This window comes from Garra rufa, chromosome 9 (assembly GCF_049309525.1).
Source record: "Garra rufa chromosome 9, GarRuf1.0, whole genome shotgun sequence".
Lineage (NCBI taxonomy): Eukaryota > Metazoa > Chordata > Actinopteri > Cypriniformes > Cyprinidae > Garra > Garra rufa.
Window position 1 is genome coordinate 40,873,925 of NC_133369.1, and position 21,451 is coordinate 40,895,375.

The 21,451-nt window shown below is 35.4% G+C and overlaps 1 protein-coding gene across 1 annotated transcript; it reads left to right on the plus strand.

Annotated features, from left to right (window-relative positions):
- The first annotated feature begins 5,769 nt into the window (after positions 1-5,769).
- sall3a (spalt-like transcription factor 3a) lies at positions 5,770-18,960 on the plus strand. Its single transcript, XM_073847537.1, has 4 exons — positions 5,770-5,851; positions 9,922-13,020; positions 13,331-13,665; positions 18,486-18,960. The coding sequence occupies exons 1-4, from the start codon at positions 5,770-5,772 to the stop codon at positions 18,915-18,917; spliced, it is 3,948 nt and encodes a 1,315-aa protein (XP_073703638.1). The 3' UTR covers positions 18,918-18,960.
- Positions 18,961-21,451: the final 2,491 nt, after the last annotated feature.

Consider the following 21,451-nt stretch of genomic DNA (forward strand, 5'->3'; position numbering starts at 1 on the left):
AACATGGAGACGTGAATGTAAATGGGAAGAAAGATGGAGACGTGAATGTAAATGGGAAGAAAGATGGAGACGTGAATGTAAAGGGGAAGAAAGATGGAGACGTGAATGTAAAGGAGAAGAAACATGGAGACGTGAATGTAAAGGGGAAGAAAGATGGAGACGCGAATGTAAAGGAGAAGAAAGATGGAGACGTGAATGTAAATGGGAAGAAAGATGGAGACGTGAATGTAAATGGGAAGAAAGATGGAAACGTGAATGTAAAGGGGAAGAAAGATGGAGACGTGAATGTAAATGGGAAGAAAGATGGAAACGTGAATGTAAATGGGAAGAAAGATGGAGACGTGAATGTAAATGGGAAGAAAGATGGAGACGTGAATGTAAAGGGGAAGAAGGATAGAAAGAAAAAGCGAATGTAAAGGGGGAGAACAGGGAAAAGTGAATGTAGAGGGTTATTATTCCTATAATGTTACATTAAGTGTCATTATGAACTTTAGTTTAAATTCATTATTTTCATTGTTCAGTTTTTACAAAGTTGGAGTATCGTTTTAATCTTTTTAGTAAGTCATAAACTGTCTGTAATCTGCATGTTCACCACAATGTTTTGAATAATATTAATTTCCTCAATTAGTAGAGTGAATGTAATTGTGAAATAAGAGAGAAGAGTGAATGTAAATGGAAAGTTCCTATGTTACATGGAATGTCATGATAAACATTTTTTTTAATTTCTTTTATTAGAGTATAATATGCACTTTGACCACAATGTTTTTAATATTGTTCATATCTTCACCAAGTGGTATTGTACAGACAAAATAAGGTAATTATAATGCATACATTTGATAGTGTGTTGCATGTTCATATTTTCTGTTATGTTTATGTTAGATTTTCATTCATCAATTTAAAAAAATAGCAACTTGGTACAAAACTGAGTGGAGTGATTTTTATGGTTCTCAATTCAATCTCCTAAATATAGAGTTTGTGTATCTCAGAGTCCCCAATTGTCACTTAAGCAGAGTTTGTGTATCTCAGAGTCCCCAATTGCCACTTAAGCAGAGTTTGTGTATCTCAGAGTCCCCAATTGTCACTTAAGCAGAGTTTGTGTATCTCAGAGTCCCCAAATGTCACTTAAGCAGAGTTTGTGTATCTCAGAGTCCCCAAATGTCACTTAAGCAGAGTTTGTGTATCTCAGAGTCCCCAATTGTCACTTAAGCAGAGTTTGTGTATCTCAGAGTCCCCAAATGTCACTTAAGCAGAGTTTGTGTATCTCAGAGTCCCCAAATGTCACTTAAGCAGACTTTGTGTATCTCAGAGTCCCCAATTGTCACTTAAGCAGAGTTTGTGTATCTCAGAGTCCCCAATTGTCACTTAAGCAGAGTTTGTGTATCTCAGAGTCCCCAAATGTCACTTAAGCAGAGTTTGTGTGAGTCCCCAAATGTCACTTAAGCAGAGTTTGTGTATCTCAGAGTCCCCAAATGTCACTTAAGCAGACTTTGTGTATCTCAGAGTCCCCAATTGTCACTTAAGCAGAGTTTGTGTATCTCAGAGTCCCCAAATGTCACTTAAGCAGAGTTTGTGTGAGTCCCCAAATGTCACTTAAGCAGAGTTTGTGTATCTCAGAGTCCCCAAATGTCACTTAAGCAGACTTTGTGTATCTCAGTGTCCCCAAATGTCACTTAAGCAGAGGTTGTGTATCTCAGTGTCCCCAAATGTCACTTAAGCAGAGTTTGTGTATCTCATTGTCCCCAATTGTCACTTAAGCAGAGTTTGTGTTTCTTAGAGTCCCCAAAGTATCACTTAAGCAGAGTTTGTGTTTCTTAGAGTCCCCAAAGTATCACTTAAGCAGAGTTTGTGTTTCTTAGAGTCCCCAAAGTATCACTTAAGCAGAGTTTGTGTATCCCAGAGTATGTGTTTCTGTTGTATTCAAGTCATTGATAATTGCTATACAGTGGCTTACCCCCTGGGGCATTTAACAATCTTCTGAATACCCTAACTTAGACTGCAGTCACACCTTGTTGAAATGACAAAAAAAAAAAAAACATTAACAAACAAAAATATTAAGTAAAGATCATGTTCTATGAAGATATTTAGTAAATTTCCTACCGTAAATATATAAAAACGTAATTTCTGATTAGTAATATACATATACGTTGCTAAGAACTTTATTTTCACAATATTTTGATTGAAAATGTAATAAACAATACTTTTGATAATATTGTGTTTAAAATGTAGGCAACATTAAAAGTGTAAAATGCTCACTTAATATTACCTTTTTGTATTACTGTATTGAAGAGTTTCTTAAATTGATCTTTATGTACAGTCTTTGCTATTAAGTGCTCCAAATCTGCTTTAAAGTCACAATGAACAGCAGTGTGATTTGCTAAAGCAGCAGACTCTGCAGGCGTCCTATCATACCACATTGTTGGTGTGGATACAGTTTTAATGTTACTTAAAATTTGGGATAGAATTAAATGATTGGCAAAGCTCAGCATTTTGTACGCATACCCTGGTTTGAGAACCACTGTTCTAGATAATATCAACACTTTGAGTTGTAATTCTACTTCTGTTTATTGTTAGGATGACTTATTTGTATCATAACCACAAAGTCCTCAAATTATAACTTAACCAGAGTTTGTGTATCACCATAGTCCTTAAATTATGGTTTGATCAGAATTTGTGTTTGTCCCCAAAAGTGACATAAAAAATACATGTCCCTAAAGTGATGGTAAAATGTCAGGTCTTTAAGGAAGGCTTTTATTGAGAATATCAACTGATAAGTGTAAAGAGAGCTTCTTTTGTATCGCAGCCATATCTTTCTTTTGTCTCTAGACCCTTCAGAAATAAGTGTACCCAAAGGTAGGGTGTTCAGTCATATGTCCTCATTGTGCAGTTAAGTAGGTATGTGTGTGTGTGTGTGTGTGTGTGTGTGTGTGTGTGTGTGCCAAAATCTGGCTAGTTTGGCATTTACAGTTAAAAGCAGATAAGTAACCAGCAAATAAATGCATAATGTATTTCACAGACACAAAGAGAAACTAAATCCCCTGTCCTCATAAAACTATTATATCATACAGATTTTGCATCTCTTTTTTAAACCTGAAAACTGATGTTTTTCCACAAACAAGGTGGCTCAGCTGGGACAAGCAGAACCTTAAATGGAACAATTGTGTTATAGTTTTGCATTTTGGCATTCATGAAAAAAAAATGTTAATGAGCCAGAATAACTAGTCTCTATATATATATATATATATATATATATATATATATATATATATATATATATATAGTACAACAACCGTCAATACGTCAATCCTAAAATGAATAAATAAATAATCAAACACAAAACTCAATAGGCTACACAATTACCTGGAAAGTGTCGCTTTGATTCACGTCGCGGTTTCAGTACTGCCTTCAGTTTGACTCCTGAGCTCATCTCATCTAGCACTCGAGATTTAAAGAATCAACGGGCGCAATAAACAACACAGTATCGGTGCACTGCCTTTAGTTCAGTTCGTGAAGCTTTAAGCGGATTCGTTAAATCACATTTGCTGGTCTTCTAAACCGCTGAACTGACCCTCCCCATTCTAGCCCTCGCCTCTCTGAGCTTCACACTAAGAACACATTGTTAAAATAATTTCTGCACGCTATTTAACCTCTTTATCAAATATGAATAGGCCTATATGAAACTATTTTGTTAACTAATTAGGCCACTAAAAAATCGCAATAATTTTATGTAATAAAATAACTCATCTGAGAGTGTTTTATAATCAATGTATGAAGATTTTATTTTATATTTTTATTTGTCTGCTTCCATCATCATCGTTCAAATACAGATAGTAAAATAAATGGGAAAATCTCTCTGATGATATTAATATTGCTAATGATCGCAAAGCGGGCATTTTGGTTTATTATGTGTTTCAAGTTAGTTATAAAGAATCAATTTTACATCAAGGGGATACTCTTGTGATAAAGGACTTTAGCTGCTTCGGCTATTCATCATAAGTCTGTAGCGAGCAGATAGGTCAAAAGAAATGATATTGCTGTAAAGAGTGAGTGTTCTTATCTCTCTATTGCAGGACACGCCGATCGATACAGGACCTAAGCTATACTCTTGCTATTGTCAATGTTTGATTTTGTCTTCTGCATAGATTAATAGAAGATTTAAGGTTATTTTGGACATAACTTTTGTAGGGGTGATGGAGTAGAAGAGAGAAATCGCTTATGGGAGAATCTGCTCTAAAGGAAACTTTGTACATAAAAAATAAGGTCGAGATGTCATAATACAAGTAAAATAAATTTTAACAATTCGGTATTATACTAAATTGTATTCTGTATTACATCCGATTTAAACCAGGATCAAACATAAGACAAATGCATTACAATAATTAAGCAATGCACAGATGAGGGTGAATCGGATTAAGAAAACAAAATGTAATAATTAATGTTAAACTCATATAAACATGATGTAAAAATGTATGTCTGTAAAAAAGAGTGTCTGTTTTTTAATGTTATTTTATTATTATTATTATTATTATTATTATTATTATTATTATTATTTTATTATTATTTTATTGCTTTGAGATAATTATGTCGCATCTCTGCCACATTTTTTTTTTCTGTAGGCCTACAAAAAAAATCCTGTATGCTCATATTCATAAGCTATATGTAAGTATCTGTTAATAATGAGATACACTTAGCTATTTTATCAGGTCAGTTTCGTGCAGTCATGAGCATCAGAAGACGGGCTGTGGTGAACTGGTGTGTCCTGCTACATCCTAGCGGTCGCTCTCCGCAATGGGCTCAACTCAAACCTTCAGCAAATCCCCCACACACGACACACAGTCTCACACACGGACACACACCTCTCCAGCGCCATCACCGACAACTAACAAACTTCTGGCGCCACCGCTTCGAACAGCTGAATGTAAACCTAATACGACAGATACAACGGCAGCAAAATCGTGTTTTTTTTTGTTTGTTTTTTTTAATCGTGGACGTTCTTAAGGCGATGCGAGCTGATTTGTAGGCCTGGAGCGAAAGTCTTTAAACGGGCGTATAGAAGACCAAACCACTGCAGACTCATGAAACTGAATGATGTACTACGGATCATGCGTTAATCTGATGAACTTTTTATGACTCAAACACTTTAACTAACTTTTTAAATACGCTTCAGTTTTTGCTGCTATATGCATTAATAAAAGAAAGAAAAATCTTCAGGCTTACCGTTGTAAACTTTTGCGCACTCACATTCGGGATTTTTTTTAACACCGGAGGACGACATTTTCTTCCTGTCTTTATCGAGAGAAATAGAGAGGCGATGATAATGTTATATGTTCATCTTATCGACGAATGGAAGAGTGGAACCTGCGAACCAGCAGAAAAGTTATTCTGAACAGGAGTAAACCGTATCACTCACTGTCCTCTCACTAACTGTTGGGAATATACATTTATACCGTTTGAGGTTCAGAGTAAAATCATGCTAAAATGAACTACTGAGGAAAACCATACAGAGCAAAGAAAACAATTCCCTTTGTCTCTGGGCGTTAGATGTGATTTGGGGTGTATGGTGATATTTGAAGGTGAAGTAGTAAATTGCGGAGTCCGTCCCTCATTTCCATATTAGTGTGCCCACTGGAGCTCTGCCAATCCAAAGTATCATTCACTGTCATAATGATACATCCACATAACAGCAGATTACCTCCGTTATTTTGACTTTTTGAGACTTTTCAGCGGATCTCTGCTGATGTATATGAATGAGGAAGATCGCGCAGCAGAAGAATGTCCCGTCGGAAGCAAGCAAAACCACAGCAGCTGAGATCGGACGAGGACCCTTCACTTCTGGAGCTGCTCCCTGATCACGGTGAGTGTGAGTTTGTTGCTATCCCTTTACACTGTGGTGCTTTATTAAATCAAATAGCTAACTCTGTCATTCTAAGGTAGTAGTAGTAAAAGGTAGTAAGCTTATATTTAATGTAGTTTAACATTTTATTGCAGTTTACTACAAATGGTATGCATTGTTTGTTTTTTTTTTCTTTCTTTCGCTTTTCGTGTATAGGCTACTACACGTGCGACTTAATATTGAAATATTTTTATGACATTAAATTTGAACACATCTAAGTCAAAGCGGATGGTTAATATTACGTTAAAAATTACTTAAATATGCATTAGTGTATTCCTCGTTAGAAATAGCCTAAATGACTGGAAATATTTAGACTTTTTATTAAATATGACACTAAAATTACAAAGAGCAAACGATGGATTTTGTAATTCATATGGAACTTCAAATTTTAGGTAATTTAACAAATAAATAATAACAGAAATAACAAACTAATAACAAGGCTAATATTAAACAAAGCATAAGAATAAATTCGCAATGCAGCGATTATTTTTCAAGTTTACAGAATCGCCCACAAAGCCCAATACAATCTTAATTTATCTTAATTTATTTATTTTTCCTCGTGTGTGTGTGTGTGTTTGTGTGACTATGCAGAAGCATTCTAAAACATGTTTTGTTACTCTTTGCAAAGACATTAAATAAAAACGGGCTGATTTTCGGCTTAAAATAATTAAGCATCGTTTTATACGTTTATTTATTTTTTCTTAGTTTTAAGCAAAAATTAAGTTTTACTTGATATTTGTACTAAACTCGTCACTAAATCACTGCCAAAAAGGAAAAAAGGAAGGAAAGTTTTCCGTTTCACACGTGTAATGACGATGGCACAAACTCTCTGACACTGCACTCATGAACTAAAACAATTCGGGCTTCTACATGTTTCTATTTTCTACAAAAACAGATCCTCAAAGAAAAAAGTTAATAATAATAATAATAATAATAATAATAATAATAATAATAATAATAATAATAATAATAATAGATAATCAATCAATCTGTTAATCACATAAAAGAAAAAACCTTCCTCATATCTCTAAGTCACTCAGAAAATTCTTATTGAAACATTTCTTCTAGTTTATAAACATCAACTACTTTATCATATTTATTACTAAATTATTTGTTTATAATATTGTATTGTTATATTATGTATAATTATTAAGTTTAAAGTTATTATTATATCATTATTTTCTATTATATATTCTGACTCTTTAGGAGTCACTGTATTTCATACTTGGCGTTGCTCTATGAAACTAAAAATGAATGACAAAATTAAAGCACCTCATGACTTAACCTCATGACTAAGTGTGAAGCAGTAAACAAGGCACAGCAGCAATACAAATATTTTTTTATTATTATTATTATTGAATAAACAATAGAGTAAATATGCATGTAAACCAGATAAACTCATAAATATATCAGTACATACTTTAAGTACATATTTGCCATTCTTGTAACATATACATATACTCAGTATAATAATCACAGTAAGTCAAAAGAAAATGAACAAGATTTAATGACAATTTTTTTGGCAGTGTACTGTTAATGTATGATCTGGATTTTGTTTGCATATGAAGAGCAACAGAAGTATTGATTGTTTCCCCATTACTGTAATCTAATGACATGATCGGTCATGCTGTTAGAATTTAACCATTTGGTCTGACTAAGGTCTAAATGTCCAGTACACCATTGGCATATTTTACTATCGCTCAGTGGAATGTTTTTCAGTAAGAATGTTTAAGTAACTTTGTCCTTTTTTTAATGAGTGCAGTGTTTATTTAGACATATCCTCTGTCCCTCTTTGCATAAGTATTTAAATGCTCGTTTTAATTCTCTTTTGTTTGCCTGGCTTTTGGAGAAGAAAAAAAATCTTTTGTGTGGGAACTCAATGGTGTGGCAACAAGAAACAATCATTTGCCCCCCCTCCTACTACTACCACCACCAGTCAGTCCTGACCTGACACTCTATTTGTCCCTGAGGAGGGCTGCTTTAAAGTGCTTTGATACTGCATGCACTTAACCTTTGGCTTTATGGCACCATCATGGGTGGCCAATAGATGTCAAGCTTTAAATGCAGTTTCTACAGATGTTCTGTTGACCTGAGGAAAGCGGCTTACATATGTCTTATGAAGTATTAATTGTAATAATCTTACTGTTGTCTTTCATCTCCAAACAACCAAAGAGCTTCTTTCAAGCTCATTGTCATGCTGTTTATCTAACACAGTTTACAACTTCATACAACAAAAAGCTTACGTAAAGATTTTTTCCCCTTCTGATTTAATATTCATCTTACTATCTCCTATATTTACTATTTGATATATACATATCACTACATTTAAATTCACTGCGTATTTTTGAACACTGCTTTTCCTATCTTTAATGTTTCCTAGGTCGCAGAGTACATCACGTGAAAATGTGTGCACTTGTTAAGTCAAGGAACTTTTTTTTTTTTGTAATGTAGACATGCTTGTTTAGTGATAAAAACAATATTTTTAACTTGTTATCATAAAACATTTTTGATTTTGTTATTTAGATCTTTTCAATGTATCGAATCATCTCAAGAATTATGTAATGGTTAATGTCTTGACTACATATCTGCAAATAGTGACAAAACCTTAGATGTTATGAAAGATATTTGGCTCTTTTTTGAGCTATAAGTGCAAAGCTTTTTTTCAGTTGACATATTAACATTTTCTTTTTTTAAATACTAAATAATATTCAGGAAATACGAAATATTATATTTAATAATATTAAACAATATATAACTTTAGATAGATAATGATGACACATTCCTATACTAATTATGTTTCCTTTATTTTTATATGAGTAATACAGACTGATATTCAATTCAATTCAAGTTTATTTGTATAGCGCTTTTCACAATACAAATCGTTGCAAAGCATTTTTACAGAAATAGTACATTTCTACAATATATGTAGAAGTAGCTTATCATTGGTGACTACATATAGATAATAATATAGATTATAATTCAGTATTTCCTGAATATTATTTAGCATTTAACTAGGAGTAAATGTTAATGTCAAATGGAAAAAAAAGGTTTTCTAAGCTTTGCACCTGTAACACAAAAAAGACCCAAATATCTTTAATAAGATCTAAGGTTTTGTCACTGTTTGCAGATATGTAGCCAACACATTAACAATTACATAATTAAGTCAAAAAATATTGTTTTTATCACTGAACAAGCATGTCTACATTACAATAATATTAATAATAATAAACAGTTCCTTGACTGTGCAAATGCATATTTTCACATGGTGTACTCAGTGACCTGGGAAACATTAAATATAGGAAAAGAATTTATTATTCTTTAAGGTCTAATAACTTGACTATCAAGATATGTTTAACACTGCTTAATAAATTATTCATTCAGAGTTTTTTTGTGTGACATAATTAACAAAATTCATACCCAACCCAAACGCACAGTTACAAGATAATTGGCATCAAGAAGGTTATGCATACAAAAGCACAAAATATCTGGCATTACATTTATTTGTACAGATTTAAATCTAAATCAAATGTATAATTTAAACACTTCAGAAATTATTAGATATGAATCATTTGGATACATGTAACTGTACCGAACGTGCAGTAACTTTAACAGCTTTACTTTGTACTTTGTCAAGAGACATCTATTATGTAAAACATAGTGTTTACAAAGAATAGATTTTGCAAAAGCATAGATTACACATCTGACAGTACTAATGAAATCTAAAGTTTCATGTTAGTGGTCAATCCAAGTGAGACCTGATTTGTACAGATAACTTTATCTGTACTTGGTTTATAGAAAACATTGGATATCAGTGATGTGCATTGAAAAAAAGGCAATATCCACAACTGTTAGTCCAAAAATTAGATTGCACAAAGACAGTTATTAGCTGGCTATACAGAGAAGAGTGGAATCATCAAAACTGGTGGTTAAGATAAATACAATCATGAGAAAGGGTAAAACTGACTTGATAGTGCAAATAATAATAATAATAATAATAATAATAATAATAATTTATATTTTCTTCTTCTCAGTCTCAGGTGAAAGATTGGATGATTCAGACAGCGGAAATGAGAGCCGCAGTGGGAGTGAAGAGACCCATGTGTGTGAAAAGTGTTGTGCTGAGTTTTTTAAGTGGTCTGATTTCTGTGAACATCTAAAGACCTGTACCAAGAATCCACTTGTGTTAATTATCAGTGACAATGAAGTGACTTCAGACCAAGCACAGGACTACCTACCAGAGCCATCACCCATGCCCAGCTGCAGCAGTGAGCCGGCAGACAGTGAGGATGCAGTAGAGGAAAGCCACATACCCGCTGAAGGTGTTGAAAGAGCAGAGATGATGCTGGATCCGGGTGCTGTCCTGGAGAAAGAACATGAGCCCATGGAAGTGGAACTGTCTCCTGAGAAACTTATCAGTTCTGAAGATCAAGTTACACTGGCAGAGCCAGACATAAGCCTACCTCAACTTGAAGATCATAAGCAGTCTTCTGGGGCAGGATACACTATACCCAGCACTAATGTCACACTGGAAACACTGCATGGAACCCGTGTGGCTGTGGCTCAGTTCTCTCAGGGTGCCCGGGGAGTACTAGCTGGTGAAATGTCAACTATGGCCATCCCTATGATCCTTGACCAGCTCATGGCGTTGCAGCAACAACAACTTCACCAGCTTCAATTGATAGAGCAGATTCGGAGCCAGGTGGCGCTAATAAACAAACAGGCCTCCACACAGACAACTGTCAACCATCAAGTAGACCACAGCATGAATTCTGCCTTAGACGTAAGCTCATCTACCAACGTACCCACAATGCCTGGACAGATTCATCTACGTGGTTTCATTACACCCCCTGGGCAGCTTCCTATCAAGGGGACCTCTAACTTAAATGGACAGGTCTCAGCCTCATTATCTTCAGCTCTAGAGGTAGCCTGTGCCAGTGTTCCTCAGACAGGTGGCCAACTGGCTAGTTCTGGGATAAAAAACAATATCACAATTAATTCCTTATATCCAACGACCACTAATGTGGTTCCTTCTCAAATGCCACCATGCTCAGCATCAATTGGCAGCAGTAGCTGCACCAGTAGTAGCACAGGAACTGGAGGTGAAATAAGTTGTGGTATTTCACTTCGAAAAAACACACCTAGTCCTCTAACACTGACTCATGGAAGATTGCTAACATCCCCATCCAGCCTTCCTCTTGTACCTCACAGCTCATCCAGCAGTGTTATCTTCCCTAATCCTCTAGCCAGTATTGCAGCCACAACAAATGCTCTTGATCCTCTTTCCGCCCTAATGAAGCATCGCAAAGGAAAGCCCCCAAATGTCTCGGTGTTTGACACCAAACCAAGTTCAGAAGATCCCTTCTTCAAACACAAGTGCAGATTTTGTGCTAAGGTGTTTGGAAGTGACAGTGCTCTGCAAATTCATCTTCGTTCCCATACTGGTGAAAGGCCTTTCAAATGCAATATTTGTGGTAACCGCTTCTCCACAAAGGGTAACTTGAAGGTTCATTTTCAAAGACACAAAGAAAAGTATCCTCACATCCAAATGAACCCCTATCCAGTGCCTGAGTATCTGGACAATGTTCCAACTACCTCAGGTATACCATATGGGATGTCATTGCCCCCAGAAAAACCTGTTACCACATGGCTGGACAGCAAACCTGTCTTGTCTACAATCCCAACATCAATAGCACTGCAACTTCCTCCAACAGTACCCAGTATTATAGGAAGCTATGGGGATTCAACTAATTTTACCCCTTTAAGTAGGTCACCTCAAAGGCCATCACCACCATCAAGTGAGTGTACATCTATGTCCCCTAATCACTACATTGCTGAGGCCAGTATTGCACAAATTTCCAGTTCACCACAGCATAGTGTGGCGAGTGACACACCTCCAGTTCTTAAACCTGAAGCCTTTCATCTACCACCCACCTCCATCACTAAGCCTGGAGAAACCAGCATATTGCCTACTTCCATACCTCAAGTGAATTCTACAACTAGCACCAGAACACAGATCACAGACTCAGCAAACACTCCCTCTTCTGTCTCTCATTCATCCCTACAAAAGGTTTCCAGTCAGTTTAAGCCCAAGTTTCCTTTTGGTGGCCTCCTGGACTCCATGCAAACATCAGAGACCTCAAAACTGCAGCAGTTGGTGGAAAATATTGATAAAAAGATGACAGACCCCAACCAGTGTGTCATCTGTCACCGTGTTCTTAGTTGTCAGAGTGCTCTGAAGATGCATTATCGCATCCATACAGGAGAAAGACCCTTTAAATGTAAAATATGTGGTCGTGCTTTTACAACTAAGGGTAATTTGAAAACACACTTTGGGGTTCATAGATCAAAGCCCCCTCTCCGGGTACAGCACTCTTGTCCCATATGCCAGAAAAAGTTTACTAATGCAGTAGTTCTGCAGCAACACATCCGCATGCATATGGGTGGACAGATTCCTAATACACCCCAGCCTGAAAGTTTTCAGGACATGGAAACAGATCTGTCATTTGATGAAAAGAGCTTAGATACCATGAGCAACTATGACGATGAGCTAATTGATGAGATGGACCAGGCAATAGAGGATGAAACAGGTCTTAAAGAAGGGAATGTGGACCCACACAAGCAACATTTATACACAGAGATGTCTCCAAGTACTTCACCCCCAACCTCTTTTATATCTAACATTGTTGCTTTGGAGAATGAAATGAAGCTGACTGACTCAGTTAGAACAACCAATTCAATCACCCTGAAGCCTCTAGAAAATGCAAATGGAATTGATGGGGAAAATGAAGACATGTTTAAGAATGACTCATCTTCCACTGTAGGAGATTTGGAGAACCACAGTGTTGAAAGTCCGGCACAGTCTGAATCATCTGGCTCATTGCAGGCTCTGTCTCCTACTTACAGTCAGTCTGAGAGTCATCGCTCCAAATCCCCTACTCAGTCAAATAACAGCAAGGATGATGCTTTGCATATCCCTTCAGTGAATGCAACAGTAAAGTCTGAACAGTCAGATATACCTTCTCCTGGATCAGAAAACACAGGCGCATTAGATCTCACTGCTGCACAGCACACTAGGTCATTTGTCAAAGATGAGAATCACTTCAGTCTGCTGTTCCTGGGAAAAGACAGAGGTAGTCATGTATATTTGTAGACAGATGTGTGTGTGTGTGTGTGTGTGTGTGTGTGTGTGTGTGTGTGTGTGTGTGTGTGTGTGTGTGTGTGTGTGTGTGTGTGTATGGATATATATATATATATATATATATCTTTATTTATTTATACATTCATACACACACACACACACACATAGCTATTTAACTTTTTTTTTTCTTGTACTTGTATTGTTAATGCTAGTATATACATTAAATACAAATATAAGTCAATTTATTATTATTATTTATTACTTTTTAAATTTATTTTTTTGTTTGGGTTTTTTTTTTTTAGGTTTAAACACTCCAAGTATTATGAGCTCAGAACCAAGCACAATTCAATTGGAGAATGAACACAGTAAACTACCAGCCATCTGTGAGGGGCCCCACTTGCCAGTTGGCCCCCAGGTACCTACCACAACCCCTCAGACAACAATAAGCCCCAACCTTACACCAATGCTAGCACCACCTCCACCTCGGCGGACCCCCAAACAACATAACTGCACCTCTTGTGGGAAGAATTTTTCATCAGCCAGTGCTCTTCAGATTCATGAGCGCACTCATACAGGGGAAAAACCATTTGGCTGTTCCATCTGTGGCAGAGCCTTTACCACAAAAGGAAATCTGAAGGTATGGTTAAAATAAATTTAGTCTATGTGTGTATATTAGTTTATATTTATGCTATTACATAAATATATTTGTTGTTTGCAGTGGTGAACAGTAACAAAGTATTTTACTTTGTTATTGTACTTAAGCATATTTTTTCCAGTATCTGTTTTTTATCAGAGTATTTTTATTTTGTGTATCACTGTCTCAATCGGGTAAGTTTTGTTTGTTTGTTTGTTTTTTTAAATGAAACATAAAAACAAAAAAAATAATGCCCATGCATCTGCCCTGCTGCCAAAGCGGTTTCAAATTAGTTTCAAACTAGTATGTTTGCATAGCGTTTTTTTCCCCTAAAATGTATACATGTTGCTCTATGTGACATCTGTTTTTACAGTATATTGTTTGTTAACACACATTTTGAAATGCATTTATGTATGTATGTATGTATGTATGTATTCATTCATTCATTCATTCATTCATTCATTCTTTCTTTCTTTCTTTCTTTCTTTCTTTCTTTCTTTCTTTCTTTCTTTCTTTCTTTCTTTCTTTCTTGTTTGCACACATTAGGTATCAGTAACCTACAATGGTATTTAAATATATTTAATGGTTTATTTCAATTTTTTTATTGGATTTTCTTAGAGAGAATCTTAAACAAATTTACAAGAGTAGTATGTTAAATTAAAATAAATAAAAAGGAATGTTTCTCAGTTTAAGTGTCTAGAGAGTTATCCAACAAATAATCTAAAAAATCTAAAAAAAAAAAAGGGGCACCGCAGTTTATCAAAGGTCCTTAAAGAACCATTTTTGTTTCCAATTTAATGCAAATAAACACCTCTTTCAGCCATGTATCAAAAGAAGGGGGTGAGGCATGTTTCCATTTTAAAAGAATGAGACCTCTCAATAAGTACTAAAGGCTGGAACATTTTGAACCGTCACTGAAAGGTCAGAATCGACCTTTAGATGAAAATGTTAAAAATGGCCAAAAGTGAATTTGGATCTAGATGTATGTCAAAGGCCTCCTTTACAGTTTTAAATATTTTAGTCAAGTAATCAGATAATTTTTGGTATTCCCACAGCATATGAAAAAGATATGTGCCAGTGCTTATACTGGTTACATGCATCACTGACAGAGGGATATATTTTAGCATTAATATAGTAAACCCTATGTAAAATCTTAAACTGTATTCGGCTATGTCTTGCACATATTGATGATGAATGAGATGAAGAATACGTTCCCAGTGTTTATCAGATAACTCAAATACAAGTCCTCTCCCAATCCCATCTAATCTTGGATTAATATGAATCCGTTTATAAATAAAAGAAGTACAATGTTTTCAAGTGTGGTTCAAGCTTTAAGAAGTCATCCAATGGGGATTCAGGAGGGTGATTCGTGAAATGAGGGAATAGTTTTTGAACAAAGTGCCTGACTTGATAGAAACAAAATAAATGGAATTCAGGTAGGTTAAATCTCTTGAAAAGATTATTAAAAGGATGAGAAAATTCCACTTTAATAGAGAACATCTATGGTCTTTATGCTCTTATTAAACCATATGCGGAAAGCCTTGTCCAAATTAGACGGTGAGAAACACTGATTTTTGAAAATTGGAAATCTGGTAGACAACCGATGCAAAGCAGTGATAATATTAAATTTAAAATGATGTTGGCAGGTAATGGTAGCTAAGAGCAAATAACAGAGAGCAGAGACAGGATTGTTCCACGTAGGCCTGACAAGGGAGTTCAGAATTCAAATTATTCCTCCAATATAAAATGTTCTGGATATTGCAAGCCCAATAATGGTGCAAGAAATTTGGGAGTGCAAAGCCTCTTTTTTATTTTAGGGAGCTGCAGAATTTCTTTTCTAACTCTGCTTATTTCCCCGTAAAAAAGAAAGAAAGAAAGAAAGAAAGAAAGAAAGAAAGAAAGAAAGAAAGAAAGAAAGAAAGAAAGAAAGAAAGAGTGTCTCCAGATCCATAAAAACCTTTTTCTTGAGGTAAATTGGAATGTGTTGAAATAGGTACAAAAACCTGGGAAGAACAATCATCTTTATTTGGCTTATACATCCAGTAAGGGAAATAAGGATGTTAGCCCAGCATTCCATGTCAGATTCACAGTTTTTTAACAGTCACTGCCAGCATTTTTAACCATTTTCACCAAAATTTCATGGCCCCCAGAATATTTTGTTGTATGTTATATTTTATTGTATGCACCTTCCTCACCTGTGTTTTTGATCGGGACATCCTGGAATCAGAAGACGTGTAATAGCGCCCCCAAATGTATAACAGTGAAACCTGGAAAATTCTGGATTTGGCAGGGTAGCGTTGTCTTAAATAATGGAAAATTATGTGTTTGGCGGTGAAAGAGTAAAGTAAAAGACCAAAATTAGAAGCATACATTCCAGTTAAAGATTTAGTCACAAAAATGCCTAAATACTTCAATTCAACAGCTCCACTGAACTTTGCTACCCCCTGGAGGATCCAATTCTTATGATTCAGAAAAGTGCCCTCTGGTAGCTGTCATAAGTACACCAGCTGATGGCTGTGAAAAAATAGCTAAGGGCTCAATGACAATGGCAAAAAGTAAAGGCGACAGAGGGCAGCCCTGCCTAGTGCCCCTCTGAACCAAAAATGGAGGTGAAAGCACACCATTACTTACCACAGAGGTCTTTGGAAATACGTACAATAATTTGATCCAGGAAATAAAGCCATCAAAACCAAACCTTTCCATTACGTGAAAGAGATATCTCTATTCAACTCTGCATCAAGAGCTAGGACCACTTTTGGTACATCTAAACTAGGCATATTAAGAATACTGAGGAGCTTCCTTGTATTATAGAAATAATATCTTCCAATTATAAAACCTGTTTGGTCAGTTGAAATTATGTGGGGCAACAAATGTTGTAAAGAAAATAACAAAATTGTAATTAAAATTTTATAATCCACATTCCACAGCCTCATTAAACATATTCTATAATGCGGTTGCCAGAGACGCAGAAAATGTTTTCTAAAATTCATTGGTAAAATGTCAGGGCCTGGTGACTTGCCATTCTGCAAAAGTTTGATAGTGTCAACCACTTCAGAAACAAAAATTAGATCACCAAGAGTCTTAGCAATAGCTTTACCATTATTAGGAAAACTGATCCTATCACTGACTGTGAGAGCCATTCCTCACAGTCAGTGCAAATGGGAAGCTCTGAAGTGTTAAGATCTGAATAAAACTCTAAATAAAAGATCTGAATAAAAAAGAAAATGCTGTTAATTTTGTATTAATCATTAAAAATCTCTCCCTTTGGTGACCTTTTCAAAGGAATCAGCCTTGATTCTGCTGTCGCTTCTGCTTGATGGGCCAATAATTCACCTGCCTTGCCCCCCAGTTCAAAAAATGTTGCCTAGATTTAAACAACTGTGCTTCAGCCTTACTTGTAGTCAAAAGGTCAAATTTTGTCTGCAGACGAAGGCGCTCTTTATACGTAGAGGTCGTTATTTTAATCAGTAGCATACTGACGATCTAAACTCTGTAGATCCCTTAGTATCATATCTAAGCCAGCCCTATTCATAACAGTAGAATAAGAAATTATCATGCCAAGTCCTTGGTCTTGAACTTGTGGAAGTGAATAATCACAGATCTAGGCCTCACCCCCAGGTTCGGTTTGGCTGTAAGGGTGTGATAAACACAATCCAACCGCACTTAAAAACGTCCACTAAAAGCTCTGAAAAGAAAGTAGACAGATGGGGACCTTCAATCATCTCAGGTATACCAAAGATTCGTATGTTATTCCTGTAGCTCCTTCCTTCAAGGTTCATGACCTTGGCTTTGAGTTTGTCAGCTAAAGTCGCGTACTTCAACTCTAGGGCTTGCATGTCGCTTGTGTCCGCATTTGCTTCAAGTGAGAGAATTTAATGTAATGTGTCTTTAAATTCCAAAGACAAGGCCGCTCTGTGTTTTTCCAGCAGTGTTGTCAGAGCGGCGATATCTGTTAAACCAAGAGAGGTTTAGAGAGTTTCAAGTAAACTAACTGAATAACTGTTATTAAATCATTGAATGGATAAAGAAGACATAGTGTCTAACATAGTGTATGACAACACCTTCTTTCCTAATGCACCTTGAGTAATATCAGGCTTTTTTAGTTTACTGAGGTCAGAGAAAATCTGGTATGTTTTTTTTTTTTTTTTTTTTTTTTTTTTACCTGATGAAGTGTGGGCTCCTTGTCACTATCGCCTTTGGCTTGCTTAGATGGGGTCTAAAAGACACATAACTTTTAGTAATTTATCAATATCACTGCATTGACTAATTCCTTTGGATGACACCAAAACTTGAACTGAATTAAGCTGGATGATGACACTGTTGTTTCATGATTTATTTTGCATTTTCCTGTTTATCTCTGTGAAGCTGCTTCTACAAAATCTGTATTGTATAAAGCACTATAGAAATAAAGGTGACTTGACATGAAACTTTGCATGTGTCATTGTAACCATTCTCTGACAACACCATACTAAATTTGTAATGCTGCCTATTGCTCAAGTTTATAACAACTGTATTAAGTATTAAGTAGCTTTAGCTGGCTTTAAACTCACTGTTCATAAAGTCATAATTGGGGATACTATGTCCTATTTTATTATTATTTTAAACAGATCTTTAGCAACAGATCTTTTAACAGATTTTAACAATCAAATAAAAACAAATACTAACTTCAAATGAGATTAAATTAGCTAAAGTCAGTTTTCTAAGTTATATGTATTTGATATACATTCATAAAGCAGAATAATATTACAAAATGCATATAAATAGATTTTATATATATTGTTTGTTTGTGATGCATATAAACTAATCTAGCATTCTCATTTCAGGTCCACATGGGAACCCACATGTGGAACAATGCCCCAGCCCGGCGGGGAAGACGGCTCTCAGTGGACAATCCAATGGCTCTTCTAGGGGGAGATGCCATAAAATTCAGTGAAATGTTTCAGAAGGATCTTGCAGCACGAGCAGTCAACGTAGACCCAGGCTTTTGGAATCAGTATGCCGTAGCCATTACCAATGGACTAGCAATGAAAAACAATGAGATCTCTGTCATTCAGAACGGAGGCATTCCATCCGTTCCCATTAGTCTAAGTGGTGGTGGCATTCCTGCTGTAGGAGGAATGTCAGGAGGGATGGAGAGGTCTCGCACTGGGAGCAGCCCCCCACTCACTGGACTTGATAAGACTAACCTGGAAATGGGAACTGGACATCCCTTCTCCAGATTCAGGGAAGAGGACAATGAAATCGAGATTAATTGATGACTTACATTTAGAAAAGGATACAGAAAAAAAGACTATTGAATTAATTAAAATATGGAAAGTAATACTTAATCCAGTTTGAGGTATGTATTATATTGTACAAATTAAGTCTGATATGCTGTTTAGATTTTGAACTCTAGTATTTAGTGTTCTTCAGTCCTGCTATACATTCATTCATACAAAAGAAAAAAAACTTGTCTCATTTGAAAAAATATTTGCCTTGAAAGGTTTGCATGGTGCTTACTGGTTTCTATCAGTATGTTGCTTTCTTTAGTAGTATGACCCTCTGACCTATATATGTGTCAGCTCACGTGAGCAAAAAAAAAAAAAAAAAAAAAGATGAAGAAGATCTTTTTCTATGTGGATAGATATATGGATGCTTGTGATATGCAAATGGGGGGAGGAACATGATTTTGGAAATTGGAAAATCCTAGCCTTTTTCATTTATTATCTAGATGCTCGACCAGACAAAAAAGTTGTAACTATTTTAAATTTTACATTGATTCTCTAGCCATGGTCCTATATTAGTGTTCTGTGTCTTAATATTTATGATATAAATTAAAAGCAGGTATTAATATATATTTAATTGCTCTGAGTTTCTATTAGTCTATTTAATTTAATTTATTTTTTCTTAATATATATTGAAATAAACACGGCACAAATCTTCATTATACCATGCAATCATAATGAGGTTTTTTATTTTCTTTGCAGATGTGTAATATGCTACACAGTGGGACAGCTCTGATATTGAAAGCTGCTAGAATCACAAGCCTCTTTTTTTATCCTTTGTAAAGAAATAAAACAGTTCTACAAAACAATTTGTGTTAACAGCAAATCTACTGGGTACAAACAGAACTGGTATAAATATTTTGTAACACAAACGCAACTGATTTGTCATGTTTGTTAATACACATTTTAGAGAAATGGTCTTCTTTGTGAGATTGTACTAATGTGGGGCTGAGAGACACTGTGTGTGTGTGTGTGTGTGTGTGTGTGTGTGTGTGTGTGTGTGTGTGTGTGTGTGCGTGCGTGCGTGCGTGCGTGCGTGCGTGCGTGCGTGCGTGCGTGCGTGTGTGTACACACAAATACTTTTTTTTCTTCTGTTCTGCTTGTGGGGTTTGCAAATGTGAGTTCTGGATGTAGCACAGAAATATGATCTTTCTACCCAAATTTCAAGACATTCTGTTCAATCAAGCTCAAATAAAATAAAAACTGATTCTATCTATTTAATGCTGTGTCTTTTTCTACTTACGATGACCGTTGTTTTCCCATCAAATAATTTTGTCTTAGAATTTGAAATGGGAAACAAGAATATCATTTTAAGACTTTCCTCAGAATAACAAACTCTTCTGTCAGACATAGTTGAAGTAACGTAAGCCTAGCTAAAATGTGCCTCAGACAAACGTGCTGTCCTGATTCAGTACTTGATTCAGTATATAGTCACTATATGTTACGCTTATTTAATCAATTTATTAAACCTTCAAATAACAAACAGGCATTGTCATCTTTTCATTGTTAAACAAATTAACAATAAATATATAATAAACAAAATAATACTAAAATAAATAAAGAAAAAATGAAAATAAAATAAACATTAAACTAATACTAAAAGCAAATTATTACACAAATGAAATTACATTTTTAATGCAAACTTAATTTTTAAAATGTTTTATGGATTGAAATGAAATTCCAAAATCATTTTTAAATGCCATAAAACAAGAAGAAACTTTAATTTTAAATTTGTGTATGCTATATGTCAAATAATAATAATAATAATATTGTATAAAAAAATTTAGCTCTTTTTTTGCACTATATATTAAGCCATTGTCCATATTCTGACTTAGTGAAAATAACTATTTATCTTAAAAGGGAACTTTCACTCTTGGGTCTGACGTTTAATTACACTTTTTAAATAGCAAACTTCGGTAATCAGAGCATATAAATAACGTGTAAATGATGGTCATGAAAAAGACGTCAATACACACAATGTTTCAAGTTTAAGTTTAAGTCCATTTGTTTGTCTGTGTACAATTATATTTATTTATTTATTTATTTCATCCTTGTTCTGTTCTGAATATGGTTAAATTCTCCCTCTGTTGCACTTATTTGGTCATGTTTCTGTTCTTGTTTAGTTAACTGATTATTCCCTGTACCTGAGTTTTATTATCCTGTGTATTTAAGTTCCGGTCTTGGAACTTTGTCTGTCTTCCTGTTACATTGGTTGTGGTTTCCCCTGCAATTCTGTCTGGATTATCCTGTTTGTATTTCCCTGTGTGGATTTTATTAAAGAACCTTTCGTTTACTCCTCATCTCTGTGCGTGTCATACACCCGACCGTGACAGAATATCTCACAAACAAAAGTTAAGCGATGTCATTTCCCCAGTATTTATTATAATTTTTTTTTAATGGATCTCCTTGCCATCTTCCTCCTCTTGCTGGAGCAGAGGAGTCTTTCCCTCGAGGACCATACCAGACTGTGTGTGCCGAGTGCAGAGTGTGGTTGTCCGGGGATGGTCATCGGGAAATTTTGCCAC